The sequence below is a fragment of the Miniopterus schreibersii genome (assembly GCF_964146895.1).
Source record: "Miniopterus schreibersii genome assembly, chromosome: 12".
NCBI classification, from domain to species: Eukaryota; Metazoa; Chordata; class Mammalia; order Chiroptera; family Miniopteridae; genus Miniopterus; species Miniopterus schreibersii.
Window position 1 is genome coordinate 69,677,239 of NC_138112.1, and position 18,838 is coordinate 69,696,076.

An 18,838-nucleotide genomic window follows, 5' to 3' on the forward strand; every position below is an offset into this window, starting at 1 on the left:
TGCTAAGAAATGATGTCGCAAGATGCTACTAACCGCGCTGTGTCCCAGCCTGTGTTGAAGGCTTGTGATGTGTGGTGATAGCTGGGTCGAAGAAGTGCAATATTCAAACAAAAGCTATGAGTCTTTAAGCCCAGTGTATAAAGACATACTCTGAGTTATAGCTTAGTGGCACAACTGGAAAAAGAAAGAAAGGATGTGGTTAGGTTAATTTCAACTATGGAATTTTACTGAAAACAAGGGGTAATAGGCCTTTAAGATGAGTTCTTTCGGTCACAATGGAGTCCAGGTGTTACCCCTGTGTTGTCAAGAGGGCTTACAGTCTGGTCAGGAGAGACTGACTGATATTAAATACAAAGATGGGGTAATATGAGAAGATTTTCGTGATCTCGGGATAGGGAAAAATTAAAAAGTTGATAAATTCAAGTTCATTAATAGAGGCTCTGTTCTTCTGAAGATACCATAAACAGTGATGGGCAAGACTAACAGAGTGGGAAAGGACATTTGCAACACTAACGACAAAGGGCTGTGTCCAGAGCACATACCAAACTGCAGTGAGGAAAACAGGTGACGCAGAAAGCTGGGTAAGAGACGCAAGGGGGCCCTGAACGATACCCAGGTGGATAAACCTGGGAAAAGGTGCTTAGAAGTCAGACGTTACCAGGTGCCGAAGAGGAAATGGAACAGCAGGAACTGACATCCGGAGAGGAATATAAAGTGGTATGCACACGGGGAAACCAGTGGGTGTTTTTAGTAAAACCGAAGACCCACCCTGTCACCCAGCAATTCCACTCCCCCAGCTATGACTGAGGACTCGCAGGCCTGCTCCTGCACCTACATGAGCCTCCACAGCAGGTTGGTTTGTAACAGCCCCCAGCTGGAACAGCTAGTGGCTGTCAGTACCAGTGAACATGAACTTGCTGTGGTACAAGGGGAGAATCTCAATACTAAGCAAACGAAACATCAAGTAGTATGATTCTATTCTTATTAATTCTTGCTTGAGGATCTCTACAGAGGCAGTAAAACTAGAAAAAGGCTTATCACAAAAGTCAACAGTGATTGCCTTTCGGGTGGGAAGTAGGTGTGATGAGTGGGACAGCGTGGGGGTGGGAGTGGCAGTTTCCATATCTTGACCTGTGGTGGTGATACAGGCAGTGACTAATTATTTGTTCAAGCGAACAGATATGTTCTGTGTACTTCTCTGAATGTTAGCTCCACTTCAGAACAGTAGAAAAGGGAATCAAGACCAGGAATAGAGCACCTATGCGAGTAGTTGGAAACTAAGGTCGGTAGGGGTGAAGGTTCAGTGCAGGGCTGGCTCTGGGGAGTGTGAGTGTCCTTTGAAAGGACACCGGGTGTTTGTGTTACAGGCCACTTCTTGGGAGGGTGCAGGCTGAAAGCCAGACTGAGGTGGTAATGTGGGCTGTCCCAGGAGTTTCAGCCATACTATGTTTCTGATTTTTTCCTGGATGGGTCCAGAGTCACTTGACCCTTGTGCGGTGATGCTGTCACACAGGCCTGGTGTGCTTTGCAGGGAGGTGCCTGGCAGGGCCACAGCCTCCCCCACCTCAGCCCTGACTGCCAGAATCCAGTGGGCATGATGAGGTGGTGGAGACTGGTTCTCCCTCCATGACGCCCTTCCCAGAGGTCCTGGCCATGCTGGTTGCCAGTTTTGCCGCCTGTGGCTCTGGCACTAGGGCCCCAGCAGAACTCTGGGGTGTGCTGCTTGCTCTGCTCCTGTTTCCTCTTCCCTGCCTCGCCCACAGGCTTTGTCTCTGAAGGGGTTGGACCTGCTTTCTCACCTCTCCCTTGGGACTCGGGCAGTACCTGTGACAGGTTGGAAAGGCCCAAACACTTTTTCTGGGCCCCTTATTGCATCTGACACAGCTGCTTGGATTGATCCTGAAGCAGCAGGAGACAAAGTGCATCTAGAATGTATGTTGTGACAATGTGGCCTTTCAGAGATCCAGCTCCAACTCATCCAGCTTGACAAAGGGCCCCAGGCCTGGGGGTGTTGGAGAAAACAGACCTAGATAGGGATGAATAGAGATCAGGTTATCTAAATGTCAGCCCACATTGCCCAACAGGACATGCTTTGTTGGCGGCCATGGCTGGGCCTGGAAATCAGCAAATACTGATTCAGTGTCATTGTCCCCGTCACCCCTGCTGCCACTGCACCCAGCCAGGGCTTGGGGTGAACCCAAACCATGCACTCCGGGGTCCTGAAAGAGTCCTGCTGCCCCTAGAAAGGAAGTAGGGAGAGGCTACAGGATGAACCCAAGCCCAAGACATCTGCCCTGGTGGCAGCCCAGATAGTATGAAAGGCTCACAGTATGTGTTCGTGACTGTCAACTCACCTTCCACATTGCCTGCTCCCTGCAGGGACCCAGGGCTCTCTCTACTGTTACTCCTGACCTTGACTGGTGGTAGCCTGGAAGAGCCAGCTGGGCCCAGTTCTGATCTCAGTTCCTCTTTTATCTGCTGTGTGACCTGAAACAAGGTGCCTTGCTGCTCTGAGCCTGTTTCACCTCAGCTGAGCAGGATGGTGAAGATTCAACCAGCTAATGAATGTAAAGCCCCTGCTCTTAGGAGAGCTCCTTCTCAGAGGGGAGCTAATCACTGTTGGCTACAACTTTCCTTGCCAGAAAGTCTCCAGAATGTGGTCCGACAGGGAAAGGGGAGCAGAGCCCTGGGGGAGAGAATAAAGATTAAGGGTTCAATGAAGAGGGTTGGGGAGACAACATGAAGGCCTGATCCCAGGGTGACGGGAATGGCAAGGGCCCATCCTGGTCAGTGAGACCCATTGGCCAGGAGCAAGAGAGTGGTGCCATGGGCAACCCAGGTTGGGATGTCTAGGCCACAGCAAAACGAGGCTGTGCCCTATGGCCAGTTGGGGTTGGCCAACACCAAACTCACACCTGGCTTAGGCCTCCTGGAAGCCAGAGTGGTCCAGACTGGGTGGAGTCCAGGCTAAAGCCTGGGTTCCAGGTGAGACCCAGCCCTGGGAAATTCTCCCAGGTACCTCACCTCCAGGGATACTGCCCTGCACAGCAGACCTCATATTCTGGTGGAGCAGTCCAGGACTCACATACTAGGATGCTGGCACATGGCACCACCCCAGGCCCTACCACTGACCCTTCCCTTTTGACCCCCCCCCCATTTCTTCCTTGCAAAAAGAGGACATATTTACTGCCTCTGCAGGGCTGTTATGATGAGAGAACATATGTTGAGTCCCTGGCACAAGACCTGGCACACAGCAAGAACCCAGTAGTTGTTAATTTCCCTTCTGTTAGGGGGATTTACCAATGGAGAAATGTACGAGGCTTGTTGAGGATTAGAAACAGATTTATTGAAAACCACCTGGGTGAGGCTCCGTGAGCAGTCACCACCCCCGAGGGGGTAGAAACTGGTTTTTGTTAGGGCTTAGGTGGATGGGAGAGGGAGGGGGGAGCTGGGTAAGGGATCAATCTTGTTCTTTCTGTTGTTCCTACAGTCAGGTACAGGTGTTCTCACTGGTCATTTGTGGTTTGGCAAGGACTTGTGGTCACTTTGTGGTTTGTAAGTTGCCAAGTTCCCGCTTCTATGACTGCTCGTACCAAGACGGGAATTTTGGACTTGGGTTGCAAGGGACATACCTTCCCCCATCCCTCTTTTCACCAAGACACTGCTTCTAGCTATATGACCTTAGACAAGTGTCCTCACCTCTCTGATTAACTTTCTTCATCTGCAAAGTAAGGATGGTGCTTACTACTTTGCAGTGCTCTTGAGAATCCATCAGTGGGTGAAAGGCCTGGTAATTGTTAGGTTGGGGTGGAAAAGACTCATCAGCATCAGCATCTAGGAGTGACGGGTAAGGTAGGGGCACGTGAGCTGGGGACCAGGCCTTGACTAGTTTTCCGGGGAGTCGTTGGAGGTAAGTGTCACATGGCTGAACTCCAAGTGACGAGAGCAGACCTGGGAGAGCCCGAGGAGGCTCCTGGCCCCTTGGGGCTGCCTCTCCTCCCTCTCCCTGTGTTGCTCTCTTGGGCCTTTAACTCTCCCCCTTCCTGGCTTCCCTCAGGTCAGGTTCCTGCCTGGCTTTGGCCTCCTCATCAAGCCAGCCTGGAGCCAGCCAGCTCTCCCACAAACTGGGCTCTGTCCCTTTAAGACAGATGCCTGAGCCCACAACAAACTTGTGACAGTTCCTTGGAATCCCAGGATTGTTTTCACACCTGGGCTGAGAGGGTGGGGCAGCAGCTGGACTGGGCAGTGACCGCACTCCGGCCCCGGGGCATGCTGGGTGCTTCCTCGTTCATCACAGTACTGTTGACCCTCGAACAGTGCGGCATTAGGACCACCTCCAGTTGAAAATCCACCTATAACTGAGTCTCCCAAACTAATAGCTCACTATTGACAGGAACCCGACAACATAAACAGTCCATTAACATATTTTGTATGTTATGTGTATTATGTACAGTATTCTTACTCTAAGCTTGAGAAAAGATGTTAAGAAAATCATAAAATACATTTACAGTATTTATTGAAAAATATCCACGCATAAGGGGACGCATGCAGTTCAAACCCGTGTAATTCAAGGGTCAACTGTAATAACTACCATTTACTAAGCATCAACTATTTGTCACATACTATAAACCACTCCTTCTTCCAAGCCCCAATTGAGACCCTTGACCCTAAGCACTGACCGGATGTTAGTGTCCTAAGGGCAAAAATCCTGCTTCACTCCAGTGACATGATTAAAAGTACAGACTGTACTGCCCAGCTCAGCGGTTGAGCATCGACCTAGGATCCAGGAGATCACAGTTCGAACCCCGATCAGGGCACATGCCGGGGTTGCGGGCTTGATCCCCAGTAGGGGGCATGCAAGAGGTGGCCGATCAATGACTCTCATCATTGATGTTTCTCTCTCTCTCTCTCCCTTCCTCTCTCTGAAATCAATAAAGATGTATTAAAAAAACACAAAAACTAACCAGCATTGAAATAAACATGGGAGAAGTCTGGATTTTGGTGGGATCCTTCCTCTCTGTTATATCAATCAGTAGTCTGTACTTTTTAAAAAAAATATGTCTTTATTGATTTCAGAGAGAGGAAGGGAGAGGGGGAGAGAAAGAAACATCAACGATCCTAGGTCAATGCTCAACTACTGAGCCACAGCCAGCCGGGCAATGCTGGTTGTTTTTTTAATTGTTTTTATTTATTTTAATCCTTACCCAAGGATATTTTTTCCATTGCTTTTCAGAGAGAGAGAGAGAGAGAGAGATGTCAACGTGAGAGAGACACATTGATCGGTTGCCTCTCCCCTGCAACTGAGGTATGTGCCCTTGGTGGGAATAGAACCCAGGACCTCTCAGTTGGTGGGCTGACGCTCTAACCACTGAGAACACTGGCCGGGCTTCAATGCTGTTTTTTTTATCTATTATCAGATTATTCCCCCCAAAAGTTATAGCGTCCTGTTTTGCTGGTACCTCCAGGACCCCCCCTGCTTCCCTGTGGGTGACCCAGTCTTGGGACATTAATAGAATAATCTTAGGAGATAATAGTTGTCCTCTTTCTTCAGATGAGGATACTGGGGCTCTCAGAGCTTGAGGGACTTGTCAGAAGTCACCCAGGAAGTGGCAGACCTGGTACGACACACACCCCTCCTGGCCAATTCTCATCCTTTGGTCTCAGTCTGGTTCAAAAGGAAAGATCTGACTTAGACCGCTTGGGCTCAAAAGCCAGCATTACCATTTACTATTTACCAGCTGCACTCCTTGGGCAAAGCAGTTGTCCCCTGTGTCCTGCTTCCTCCTCTGTTAAGTGGAAATGTAGAATCCCACTTCATCCTGGTTGTGAGGGTTAAACAGTGCCCAGCTTACCTGCTACGCATTAACAGTGCCAGGCCTCTTCTAAGCACTTTACCTACAGAATCCTCACAGCACCCCATTTTACAGAGGAGGAAACTGAGGCAGTGAGTGGTTAAGTAACTTCTCCAAGGTTACAGGTAGTAAGTGGTGGTGATGGCAAGAACTTGCTCATAGCAACTGTTGGTATTTCATACTGGATGGCCCTCCCTGAACTGCCCCGATGGTGGCACTTGTTGCTGGGGACTGCCACTGCCCTTTACCTCACAGGACAGGTGTGTCCTGGAGGGCAAGGCAAGCATCGGGCACACAGACGTGCTGAAGCCTGCCTGCTGCTCCCCTTGGTGCTGGGAAGCGGGGGCCTGGCCAGATTGCCCAGCCCCCGCGACCCCTCCCCCTCCCCAGCAGGCCACAGGGCGCGGGGCAGGGCGGGCGGGGGCGGCGGGGCGCGGCCTGGGAGCCGGAGCCCGTAAAAGCGGCGCGGCCGCCGTGGCCGGGCACTGATGACTATGGCGCACCCCAACTTCCCGCTGGCGCTGGGCCTGGCCCTGCTCGCGTTCTGTCTCCTGGCGCTGCCCCGCGACGCCGGGGCCCGGCCACCGGAGACCCTGGTGGGAGGACGGCGGGAGCTGCACCCCAGCGACCCCCAGGTGCAGAAGGCGGCGCAGGCGGCCGTGGCCAGCTACAACATGGGCAGCAACAGCCTCTACTACTTCCGAGACACGCGCATCCTCAGGGCGCAGAGCCAGGTGCGGCGGCGCGGGGGCGCGGGGGGCGGGCCGCCAGGAGTGATCGGGGTGTTTTAACAAATCGAATTAATGCCCGAAATTCACAATGAACAAAATATCTAAATTTCAAATAGGATCTAACCCTCACCTTGCACAGCTGCCTCACTAGCCTCACACTAGTCACTGCCCTGCCCGGTTAATTGGGGAGGGAGGTGGGGAGATGAGGCAGTGGGCTTCAGGCGCCCTGGGCTCAGCCTCCTGCCTGGCCCAGGCCTCTGCCCCTCCCCCTCGGCGATTCTCCCCAGAATGGGCCTGTCCCAGGTCTGAATCCCAAGTCCAGTGTGGTGCCCAGGGGAAGGGGATGGGAGATGGGAGGCTGTGAGGAGAGGTGAGGGGTCTGGGTCAGGGGTAGCGTCCCAGCTCCCCTGACCTGCCCCTGCTCTCTGTCCCAGATGGTGGCTGGCATTAAGTACTACCTGACCGTGGAGATGGGGAGCACAGCCTGCAGGAAGAATGCAGTAACTGGAGACCGCATGGACCTCACCACCTGCCCCCTGGCTGCAGGAGCACAGGAGGAGGTAATAGCCCTGCACCTACACACACCCCATCCTGTCCCCCACACCCGAGGGCCTTGGGTTGTCCACCTTGAACTGGTCTGGCTGGCCAGACTGATGTCAGGCTGAACACAGCCCTACCTTCTGGGTGACTCAGTGCCAGGTCAGGGTGGGGTGCAGAGGAGACTGGGGCTTCCCCCTGGAGTGAGAGTGTTGGCTAGAAAGATCTGGGATCTAGTCTTCTTGTCCGTTGGGCCAGTGACTGCCCCTTGTTGTGGGCCAGCGCTGACTGTTGGGAGGAGGCAGGCCTGGGCCCAGGCTCACCCCCTTCCCACTCTGTCTGCAGAAGCTGCGCTGCGACTTTGAGATCCTAGTGGTTCCCTGGGAGAACTCCTCCAGCCTTCTGAAGCACCACTGCGTGCCTGTGTAGTAGACCCCTGCAGCAGACCCCAGCAGCAGACCCCTGCGGCCCCGGAGTGGGAGGGTGTGGGCTGATTGGTGGAGGGTGCTTCGGGTCCATGGACCATATCCATTGCAATAAATTGCTAACACTGCTTCTTGCATCCGTCTCTTCTAAGTGTTTCACTCCTTCCTCTCTCCTGTCCTCCACTCCCACTCCTGGCAGCTCCCCCCCCCCCAGCTGAGCTGCTGTCCCAGCCCAGACAGCTCTGAGGTGTACAGGGTTAGCCCCAAATCTGGAGTCCTCCAAACACCCCAGCATCACAAATGTAAAAGAACAAAACTTTAGATTCTCAATATTCTCAGAGTTAAGGGGTGGGAGACAAAGTCACAGGAGAGGGATGGTGCCCCAGAGAGGAAAGGATAGGAGTCAGTGAATACTCTGAGGAGCACCTGAGCACTCCTCCTTCCCCCTGGATGATTCAGGGTGGCATGCTCAGGGTGACATGTGGAAGTGGGAGGCCAGCCATCAGGGCCCCAGGACTCTGAGCTCCCAGCCTATGGGATTTCTCTACCCACATATGGCCCAGAGATGGCAGAGCCCCTGCAGGTCAAGAGACCAGGAAGGCTGGGACAGTGACTCTCAAGTACACAGTGTGGGCCACACACCAAAGGGACCTCCCAGTGCTTTGCCCCTGGCAGGATCCTGGGAAGGGGCTGGACAAGGAGCTTTAAGGGGCTGAGGTCAAATATGCTGCCTCCAGGAGGGATGAGGGGCAGATACGGTTTAAATTAAACAGAGTTGTGACACTTTATGAACACCTGAATTTGTAGATACAATTCATACTCACCACACACACACATCCAGAACTCCTTCACACACCAGACACACACAGAGAAACCCTAAGCACACAGTCTGATGTTCCCAGACACCACACATATCCAGAAAACCACAACCTAGCATCCCAGATGCACAGACACAAACATGCAGAAGCACCCCCACCCAGAAACAACCTGGAGATGTATACATGGATCCCCAAACATGCAACCCAAGACCCACATGCTCTACCCAGAGCTGTCCAACACCCATACCTGGGACAGGATGGGCAGTTACTGCATCCCTTGGAAGCACTAGGTATGGGTACCATCAGGCCCAGGCAGGCAGAATGCAGTGGCTATGGAGAGTGCCCCTCCAGGCAAGGGCTCATACCCTGCTGGGCCTGCCTGGTCCCCTGCCGCCCAATGCTGGGATCTAATGAGGACCAGTCCCAGCTCCCAGGCCTTGCCCTCTGCCTTAGAGGTAGGGACTGGGAGATGTAAAGTCTGTGTGAATTCCACATGGAAGGCTGAGGAGCTGAGGGGCTGGGTTTAAGAGGAGTTAAGGATGCTGGAAAAACTTCCAGTCCTGCTTCCAAGTCTGTCACTTGAGGCAGCTCAGATAGCCCGGGGGCATGTGACGGGCCTGCTGCTTAGAAGGGCTCCCCTATGTCACCAAGCAGGAGCTTCCAGCCTGGGGCCAGCACAGGTAGGTGGCAGGAAATGCTTGTTGAATGAATGTGTGAGGTGGTGGAGTAAGGCCTGGAGATGTCTGCCAGGTGGCATCTCCAAATCACAGGTGGCATGTCCTTTGCACAGCCTCTTCCTGGGCCCTGGGTCAGCCAGGCTGGGGAGGGGAGGTGCTGTTTCTGTCCTGGGGCCTTGAGGCTTCGCCACTATCATATCCAGCTTAGAGGCACAGGGTTGGTTGACAAAATTGTGCTCAACTCAGTGCTAGGTTTCTAACACCCAGTGCAGGCCCAGGCACTTGGGGACCTCTGGGTTCATGAGATCCTCACAATGGATGCTGAAGGTGCTGGTAGGCCTGGATTCCTGAGCTCTGAGCCCTTGTTTCTGGAGCCTACTGGTCCCCCATGCCCTGACAACAGAGGGCTACTCCAGCTTGCTCTCTCTCTATCCTGAGTCCCGGGTCAGGAAGGCCTTCCTCCTCGAAACAGAATGCCTGCCCACTCTCCCTTCAGCCCTGAGCCTGGCCCACTTTCCAGGGCACCCCTCTGGCTGCTGCTAATGCACTCCTGGGCCAAGCTACCATGCTGGGCCCTGGTGGGGCTGGAGGGGACCACGAACAGCGCCTTTCACGTGCAACACACACACACACACACACACACACTAGGGTGTGCATACACATGCATACACACAAGTTCTCCTGCCCTGTGCCTCGGCCCAGCCAATGAGGACACAGAGCCTGCTGGAGTTTTAAAACTCTGTTGGGGCCCAGCTCTGTAGGCCTCCACAATCATTCCAGCAGGTCTGGGGACTTGTCCCGACCCACCCCGGTGAGCAGCTGGCCAGAGGCTGAAGTCCGCATCCACGGTCCCTGTCCAGGGATCACTTCCTGTAGTCTTCTTCTCCAGCCTGCAGTGTATGACAGGGGGGTGGCTGGGCTGTCAGCCTCTGCCTCTCCAATGCTGATGGGACTGTTACTTGGGGCCACTGCTGGGCGTAGCCCCCCTGCCACGCCTTCCAGCATCCCCCCATCCCACCCCCTCCCTTCTGGTCCTGCCTGTTCACCTCAAACGCCGCGTCCACAATCTCATCAGTGACCGATGCCTGGGAGCGGAACTTCTGTTGATAATGCTCCACCCCGGCAGCGAGCTGCAGGAAATGGAACAGGAGCTTCTGCTGACTGGGGGGGGGGGGGAGCAGAGGTGAATACAGGCTGGCTGGGCCTTCTGGGCCCCCAGAGCCCCACAGATGGCTATTCTTTTTCCTTTTTTTTTTTTTTTTTTTTATGTTTTCTTCATTGATTTCAGAGAGAGGAAGGGAGAGGGAGAGACAGAAACATCAATGATGAGTCATTGATCGGCTGCCTCCTGCGCGCCCCCTACTGGGGATGGAGCCTGCAACCCGGGCCTGTGCCCTGACCGGGAATCGAACTGTGACCTCCTGGTTCATGGGTCAACACTCAACCACTGAGCAACACCAGCTGGGCCCAGATGGCTATTCTTGCTTGCCTCCCCCCACCCCCACCCTCACATCACCCTAGACCTCTATTTCCAGCCACAGCCACAACTTTTCTGAGTGTGGCCTTGCCCCCACCCAAGTCTGCCTGTACCACAGAGGGTATTAATTGTGTACCCTCCCAACCCTCCCAACCCTCCATCCCTCCATCCCCCCACCATCTGCCTGCCCCTCGCGCGACCCCGCACCTCTCCATGCACCCACTCACCACCTACCCATTCATCTTCCCTTCCACCTAGCCACCCACTCGCCACCCGGTCACCCACCTGTTCACTCACTCACCTATCCTGTCCACCCACTCTTCCCTGGACCCCCACCCCGCCCCTTCACCATACTGTGTAGTCAGTCGTCCACCTAAACCCCCACCACGCACACACCCGCCTACCCATTCATTAACGCCTTCAGCGCCCGCCTGCCTTACCATCACATCAAATAACACTGAAGTCAACTACACTGCAAGGTGCTCAGGGAACATGGAAACGAACAAGAAACAGCCCCTGCCCTCAAGAAGCACAGCCTGTGGCAGAGCCAGGAAAGCAAACCAAGTGTGTTTACACTGTGGCACGTGTAAACACGGCACCGAGGGCTCCAGTAGGGGGATCGGGAAGGGCTTCCGAGGAAGTAGCCCTCAGCTGAGTTTGAAAGATACCAGCGTTTGCCCGGCTCAGGTAGCCCCCCCCCCCCCCGTTCCCTGTTGGGGAACAGCAAGGCGTAAGCTGAGGGCTGGGGAGGGCCCCGGGGAAGGACGCTTTAGGGAATGGAGAGATTGGAGGTGGACACACCCAGGAAAGGTCAAAGAAAGTCACTCAGGCCTTATCCTCAGGGAGGCGGGAGCCCTTGAAGGGTTTCAAAATCAGAGGAGGGTCCTGGCTGGTTTGGCTCAGTGGTTAGAGCATTGACCCAAGGACTGAAGGGTCCCAGGTTTGATTCCAGCCAAGGAAAGTATGGCAGAGGCACCAAGGGCCCAGCCTAGGCTGATGGCCAAGGGGCTGGAGCGTGGGGGTGGGCGGGAGGGCCAGGTGGCGAAGTAGCAAGACTGGAACTCAGCTCTCCCAGCTCTTGGCCACTTCAGCCTGGCACTGGCAGCCAGAGAGCATTCCAAGGAGAGAGGACAGTGTAGGCAAAGGCCCAGAGGTGAAGTATGTGCTCTGCTTGGGAAACTGTGGGTGAAGCAAGGACGTGAGGGGGTGGTACTGGCTGCAATGACTCGAGCGAGGTTGGCAAAGGCTTGATCACGGAAGGCTTTTGGGACTTGGGCTCTGTTGCGAGGTGAGGAGAGCCTGGAAGGTGCCAGTAGTCAGGTGGCCTTGTCTGCTGCTTTGGAGTGAGTCTGGATGAGGTGGGCTAAGGCCCAGTTTTCAGAGAGGGGGCTCTCTGGGAGCCAGGCCGGAGAGCCAGGCAGCAGGAGTCTGTGCCCAGGTTCCCCTGCCTGGAGCACATCCCTGAGTCCCTAGCTGTCCTGCCCACCTGACTTCAAGTCAGCAGAAACGGGGTACTGACCATCAGCTCGACCCAAGCTGCTCCCTGGTCCACCCTCCTCACCCTCCACTTGGCTGAAGCCTGCCCACTCTCCATGGCCCTGCACAACTAGATGGGGCCCTCACACCCAGGCGCTAGTCTATGTCCCCTTCTCTGTGTCCCTGGAGACCTCACAGGGCCTGGCCCGGAGCCAGGGTCAGAGATGCTTGCTCAGTAAGAAGATGAACAGAATTGTTGCTCCTTCAGGACCTCTCTGCTGTCTCTGCCCTTAGCCCTTGGTCTCAGAGGGGCTCTCGTGGCCCTTCAGGTGCTGCTGGTGGGATTCTCCTGGTGGCACAAGCTAACTCTTTTTTTTAAAATATTTTTTTAAAAATTGATTTTTAGAGAGAGAGAGAGGGAAAGAGCGATAGAAACATCGATGAGAGAAGAACATCAATCAGCTGCCTTCTACATGGCCCCCACTAGGGATAAAGCTCGCAACCCGGGCATGTGCCTTGACCGGTAATCAAACCAGCAACATCTCAGTGAATGGGTCAATGTGCAACCACTGAGCAACACTGGCTGGGCAGCACAAGCTAACTCTTGCTGAGCAGAAGCCACTCCTGTTTTCCACATCTGACCCACAGGCTCTACATAGGCCTTGGTGCTCCAACCCCCTTCTGCAGAGGTGGGCAGTGTACTTTCCCTGCCAGCCCAGCAGTCAGGCCCCCAGAACTCTCCCCTTAGACCCAAGGCCTCCCCTCCCTTTGGGTCTCCTTACTTCTCAGTCATGGTCCCAAATTTTTTCTCAATGAAGAGCTTCTGCTTTGTGTGTTCACTTATCACCTCTTCAGGCTCTGATGTAGAGAAAGAAGGGGGAGGTCAAGGGGATCCCTGGACTGAAGGGAGCAGAGAAAACCCCACATGTCATGGAGATTTTCAAACAGGGACTAACAAGATTTGCCCAGGATACCCTCAAAGAGATTGCTTCTCCAGGCCTGGAGTGTGTAGCAATTTTGTTTGACTCAGGCCTGGCCAATCAGAACAGCCTATCCTTTTGGCTGCAGTAATTGGTTTGGAAATAGGCAGGTGATCAATTGGAGCAAAAGAGACTAATTTCTGGACTTCGTTGGAACTCCTGGGAGAAGAGGACCTCTCTACTGGGATGCTAGAGATGGCTAAACTGTGAGCATCTAAGATTGGACTTGCGGGTGGCCATTTTCCCACCACAAGGGAGGAGCCTCCCTAAGCATAAAACCACGCAGCGGCCTACAGAGCAGAGATGGAAGGAGACCAAATCCTGACGGTCATTCAAGTCCTGGACCCAGCCATTCCTGAAAGCCCCTGAACTCTCAGTTTGCTAAGTCATTGAGCCGATTAATTGTTCTTTTTGCTTAAGCTCTTTTGCATTAAGTGTCTGTCCCTGATGGAGAGGGCAGGTGAAGGGCCAGGTGACCCCCAAGGGCCCTTATTCCTCTCATGTCAATGGTCCTAAGACTGGGATTCTGGAGCTCAGACTCTAAAGTTCTGAAGACCTTTCAGCAGAAAGTAAAGGAACTGGCTCAAATCCATTACCCAAAAAGTCAGGTGTGTAAATATGAATGCGTACAGGAAACTTCATTTTTGTAGTCTCTCCATCCACTTTGAGCGACGCTGTTCAAGTGTGTATCTTTGACAAAACCGTCAGCGGAAACCATCAGGCAGCATGTAAAACCACTGCTATGAAGTTATTAACAGAAACGAGTGTTTGGTGAACCATAATTTGGCTAATTAGTATTTCGCCAACGAATCTTTCAAGAATTGACTCTCAGTTTAATTGACTTTTGGAGGATTGTCTTAGCGCTCTTTGGACCAAAGTTCTAAGCTTTGAAAGTTCTCAGATCCTAAACCTCTAAGCCGAGCCTGGGACTCCCGTGCACCGTGGAGGGGGGGAAGGCCCGCACCTTCTTTGGAGAGCTCGGTCAGCGACTCGGCCAGCATCGTCTCCTGCACCTCGGCGGCCCTCTGCGGAGAGGCGCCCGGTGATCCCGCTGCTCTGGAGCAGCCCCCCTTCCCTCCAGCCTCCCCTGCCTCCAGCCTCCTCCCCTTCCCGGCCTCCCGGCTCCGCCCGCCTGCCCCACCCCCTCGGTACCTCCTCCATCACTTTCTCCTGGCTTCTGAGCAGTGCCATCTCGAAGTTGTCCACCAGGACGGCAATCACCAGGCTGAAGGTGGGGAAGCAGTGGGGTGCTGAGGGGGTGGCTGTGGGAGGGGCCAGCACCCTCCTCTGGGTTCAACAGGCTGCCCAGTGGAGAAGGCTGGGAGGGGGGAGGGGAGTGAGGGGGGGGAGGGAGTGGGGGGAGGGGGAGGGGTGTGAGGGGGAGGGGGGAGTGGGGAGTGGGGGGGAGGGGTGTGAGGGGGAGGGGGGAGAGGCGCGGGGCTCCCCTCACTTGAGGAAGATGAAGTACTGGATCACGATGTAAACCATGAGGATGGGGATGATGTACCAGGCGCCTGGGGGGAGCCGCGAACACCACCGCCAGCATCAGCAGCCCCGCCTTGGAGATGGGGTACCCGGCCCGCGGGGTCTGCCCGCCCCGCCCCGCCCCGCCCCGCCCCGCCCGGGGCCTGCCCCACCCTGGGCCAGGCTGTCCATGTAGATTAGGGACCAGTCGTCCAGCGTGAGCAGGGTGAAGAGCGTGAAGATCGTGCTGTAGATGCTCTGGAAGCGCTTGGGGTCCGAGTGGCGGAAGAGCGCCCGCAGCACCACGGAGAAGAGGACTGGCTGTTCAGGCCAACAAGCTCCCGCGCCGCGCCCCCGCCCCGCCCCGCCGCCCCGCCGCCCCGCCGCCCCGCCGCCCCGCCGCCCCGCCGCCCCGCCGCCCCGCCGCCCCGCCGCCCCGCCGCCCCGCGCCCCGGCCCAGGATACAGAGGCAGGTGAACATGAGGATCAGGATGGCGGTGATGGACGGCATGGACCGCACCAGGGTCCCGGTCACTTCCTGGAGGCTGGTCAGGAAGCTGTGGGCACAGTTGACAGGGTGGTTGGGGGGGGGCGTCTGTGCCCAGGAGCCAGGGCTGACACAACCGGGGAGGCCCCTGACTTGCTAGCGACTTGGAAGCATCCCAGCCCCTCTCTGGAAAATGAAGAGAATGATCTAGCAGGAGGCTGATCCCAAGCCGCTGGCGTCTGCAGCCTCCCTCCCCATCCCCGCAACAGGTCACAACACATTCCTTGGGAATCCAGGCCTGTGTCCCCTTGGAGCCCCCACGCCAGGGTGGGCAGCTGCAGCCCAGCTGACCTGAGCCTCCGCAGGATCCGAATGGCCCTCAGGGCCCGCAGGCTCTTGAAGACCTTGAAGATCCGGAAGACTCTTTGGCTGTAGACAGTGTGCTTGAAGGAGCGGGAGTTGAGCTGCACCAGCACGAACTCCAGCACGGCCGTGGCCATGATGAAGAAGTCTGCGGGCGCAGGGCACCGGAGTGTCACAGCTCCTGCCCAGGACCCTGGCCCACACCCGCAGCCCTCCCAATGCCAATGCCCCCTGCCCCCGTCCCCCTTTTGTCCGCAGCTTTCCCTAGGTAGTGCAGTGACGCCCATCCCCACACACCCAGATTGTTCCAGGAGTCACAAAAATAGTCGAGGCCCATAGTAAAGATCTTGAGCATAGCTTCCACCACGTAGATGCAGAGGAAAACGGAGTCGAAGGCCACGAAGAACCACTCTGCAAGGACACCAAGGGCTTGCTAAGGTCCATCTCCAGGCACTCTGGCCCTTCTGGCCTCCTCCTCACGGGCACCTTACACACAGCTATTTAGGGAGAGCCTGGCTCTGCCCAAATAGCTGTGTCTGTTAACTTCTCTGTGCCTCAGTTTTCTTGTCTGTAAAATGGCAATAGCCTGCCCGACGGTTTTTATGCACATGAAAGGCATTTAACAGTAAGATGCTTAAGGTGGAGCCTGAACCAGTGAGCACAAAAAAAATATCAGCCATTCCTGTTCTTTCCTCAGCTTGTTTTTTCCTTCACCCTGCTATCCAGGGCTTTAGGGGCCACCTTCTCAGGTTTTCCACTCTCACCCCTCCAGGGTCTCCTCAATCTCCTGGCCCTTCTGGCCTGTCTGGATTCCTGCGCGGTCCCAGCAAAGCAGCGTATTTGGAGCAGACCCGCCTCCTAGTGGCTGTAGCCACAAACAGCACACCCTGTACTTCAGCGGGCCTGTCTCCGGCGGCCTGGCCAACCCAGGCGCTTGCTCTGAGCCTCATCTCTAACACTGGGCCATGTCGTCCACTTCCCAGGGCTGAGGGTCAAATAAGCTAAGTTGTATAAATCACTTGGCACTGGGTCAGGCCGACAGGAGCCCTGAAGCAACATCAATAGCCTTCGCAACATGAACGGGGCTCCCCGGCTCTTACCACCCCGGACCTCGACTTCAGCGAAGGTCTGGACCACAAGCATGATGATGTTGAGGCAGACGACGAGGAAGATGAAGGCGTCAAAGATCAGGGACTCAGTCAGGATCCTGAGCATTTCCCGGAGGCCATCAAAGAGGTGGCATAATTTTCCCCACAACATACTGCAGACGTTCATGCTGTGGACCTTCTTGTGGGCCCGCGGGGGTCTGTTGGCTATAAGGGGGCCAGAAGGTCAAGTCTGTGTGGGACGGGGCTTGGGGATCCCAGGCCTCCTGTCAGGCTGGGGTGGGGTTCATCCTCATGCCTGCCTGCCATTCATTCACTAAGGCGCCTCTGTATTAGTCCTGTGTTGGTATTGGGGCCACAGGCCCGGCTCCTCCCATGATAGATGCCAGCCTGTTTGGGATTTGGGGTCTACTGGAGCATACCTTGAGGGTTCATGCTCCTACATCTCCTTCCTTTCTTTGCTAGCATGGCAACTTACGTGTGGAAATCCTGATCCTCCACACCGTCCTATCCTCTGGTAAACTCTCCCTCTCCTTTTAAGATTCTGCAGAAACATCTCTTGGCTGCTTTCTCTACCCCCATCCATTAGACATTCCCCACTCTCTGCTTGTTCATGGGGCTGTTGCCATGTTTGTGAGCTACTAGGGGCCAAGTTTGGGGGGCTGTGCATTAGCAGCCAAGGTCCCTCCCTGCCCTCAAACAGCCCTCATTCAGGCACTGCTCAAGAAGCTCACAGCTTAGTGTGGAAAATATGGACAAATAGAATCCACAGCCTGGCTGGTGTGGCCCAGTGGCTGAGCATCACCCCATGAACCAAGAGGTCATGGGTTTAATTCCCGATCAGGGCACATGCCTGGGTTGCGGGCTTGATCCCCAGTAGGGGACGTGCAAGAGACAGCCAATCGACGATTCTCTCTCGTCGATGTTTTTATCTCTCTATCCCTCTCCCTTCCTCTCTTACTAAAAATCAATCAAAACATATTTTTAAAAAATAAAATAAAAATATTCAAAATTTAAAAAAGAATCCACAAATGTTCTGACATGGAGGATAGGCCTCCATCACTGCACTGTCTGGGATTGGTCGCTTGTGACCACCCCCAGCGTTGGAGCCCCTTAAGGGCTGGTCTTCCCTGTGCTGCCAGGGCCCAAGTCGTCCAGGTCCCCATATTAGATAAGGGGAAATGTTCGAAAACTGAACGTGCGAATGAATAAAGCAGTGACTGAGTGAACAACTGACAGCCTAAAGAGGGGCCCAGTTCTAGAAAGGAAAGATTGGGTGGTGAACAGGTGAGTGAACAGCCACTGAGAAGTACCTGTGGGTGAGGGTCAAGCCTCATGATCTGTGCAAGGTTGGTGCAGGCCTGAGTTAGAGCTGCAATCTGGGCTGGGCAGCAGGAGCTGGAGGGGGGCGTGGGGTGGGCAAAGACTCACTTTTGTATCTCTCAAACTGCTCATCGTCAGCCCAGCTTTCGGAGGTTTTAGAGTAGTTGTCCTGAGGGTGGACGTCGCTGGAGCTCTCGGCCAAAGGGTGAACTGTAGCGCGGGACCGAGTCCAGATGGAGTCCCTGCTCCGTTTGTGCGCCATGCTAGGCTGCATGGCTGCTGCATGAGAAAGGGCACAGCTGACTCTGACCACACCGTGGGACCTGCGTGGGCCAGAGACTCGGGAGAGACCTGAGGTGGGTGATCGTGACGCCGTGCCCCGCAGTGGTGCTCTCTGTGGTGGCCATGGTGGCCGCGCGGTGCTCACTGGGGTAGCGAGGTGCGCCATGGTGGGAGGACCCCCCGTGGAAGTGGTGGGAAGAGCTCTCTCCATGATGAAGAGGCCTTCTGGGTTGGTGGGCTTGATGATGATGGTGCCTGCTGTGGTCTTAAGCATCAGAGTGATGGGGCCCCCCACGCTCACGGGCCCCACTGTCAGGGTAGGACTCTGCGGCAGTAAGGCTTACCTTCATGCTGGAGCCCACCATGGTATGGTGGTGAGACTCATCATGGTGGTGGGACCCCCCAAGGGGTAGGACTCACCACAGGGGTAGGACTCACCATGGTGGGGCCCCCGATGGTGCCGAGGCCTATAGTGATGTCTCCTGCTACCACGGTGGTGCTCGTCATAAACAAAATCCTCATCATTGGAGTGGTGGGAGAGGGCAGTGTCACGGGAAGCAGCCAGGCCAAGGGACCTGGAGTGGTGGGCCCCACCATGATGGGAGGAGTGGCGATGGTGGGAGGAATGGTGGGAGACGGTACTCTCAGGGAAGTCTTGGAGCTCACCAGGGTGGTGAGATCCACCATGATGATGGGACACACCATGGTGATGGAACTTGTGATGGTGATGGACTCCACTGTGACCTGATCTGGAGTGTGGGGTTGATAAGCTGGGGGGAGAGGATACAGCCAAGTCACTGGTATCTGCCTCATTTTGAGCCTTTTCTGCCATCGCACGTT

General features: G+C 55.2%; 2 protein-coding genes across 2 annotated transcripts; one reads left to right on the forward strand and one right to left on the reverse strand.

Moving 5' to 3' along the window:
• Window positions 1–6,274: 6,274 nt before the first annotated feature.
• Window positions 6,275–7,680, forward strand: CST6 (cystatin E/M). Its single transcript, XM_081155071.1, has 3 exons — window positions 6,275–6,586; window positions 7,018–7,143; window positions 7,466–7,680. Exons 1-3 carry the CDS (start codon window positions 6,341–6,343, stop codon window positions 7,547–7,549), a joined length of 456 nt encoding a protein of 151 aa, XP_081011197.1. The 5' UTR covers window positions 6,275–6,340; the 3' UTR covers window positions 7,550–7,680.
• A 2,223-nt stretch (window positions 7,681–9,903) lies between these two features.
• Window positions 9,904–18,830, reverse strand: CATSPER1 (cation channel sperm associated 1; the record flags this gene model as incomplete). The annotated part of the gene is made up of 14 exons (XM_081154915.1): window positions 9,904–9,930; window positions 10,087–10,201; window positions 12,776–12,851; window positions 13,938–13,998; window positions 14,126–14,198; window positions 14,424–14,487; window positions 14,611–14,754; window positions 14,903–14,994; window positions 15,276–15,435; window positions 15,585–15,698; window positions 16,388–16,600; window positions 17,825–18,323; window positions 18,437–18,573; window positions 18,665–18,830. The coding sequence occupies 14 exons, from the start codon at window positions 18,828–18,830 to the stop codon at window positions 9,904–9,906; spliced, it is 1,941 nt and encodes a 646-aa protein (XP_081011041.1).
• Between the last annotated feature and the right edge of the window lie 8 nt (window positions 18,831–18,838).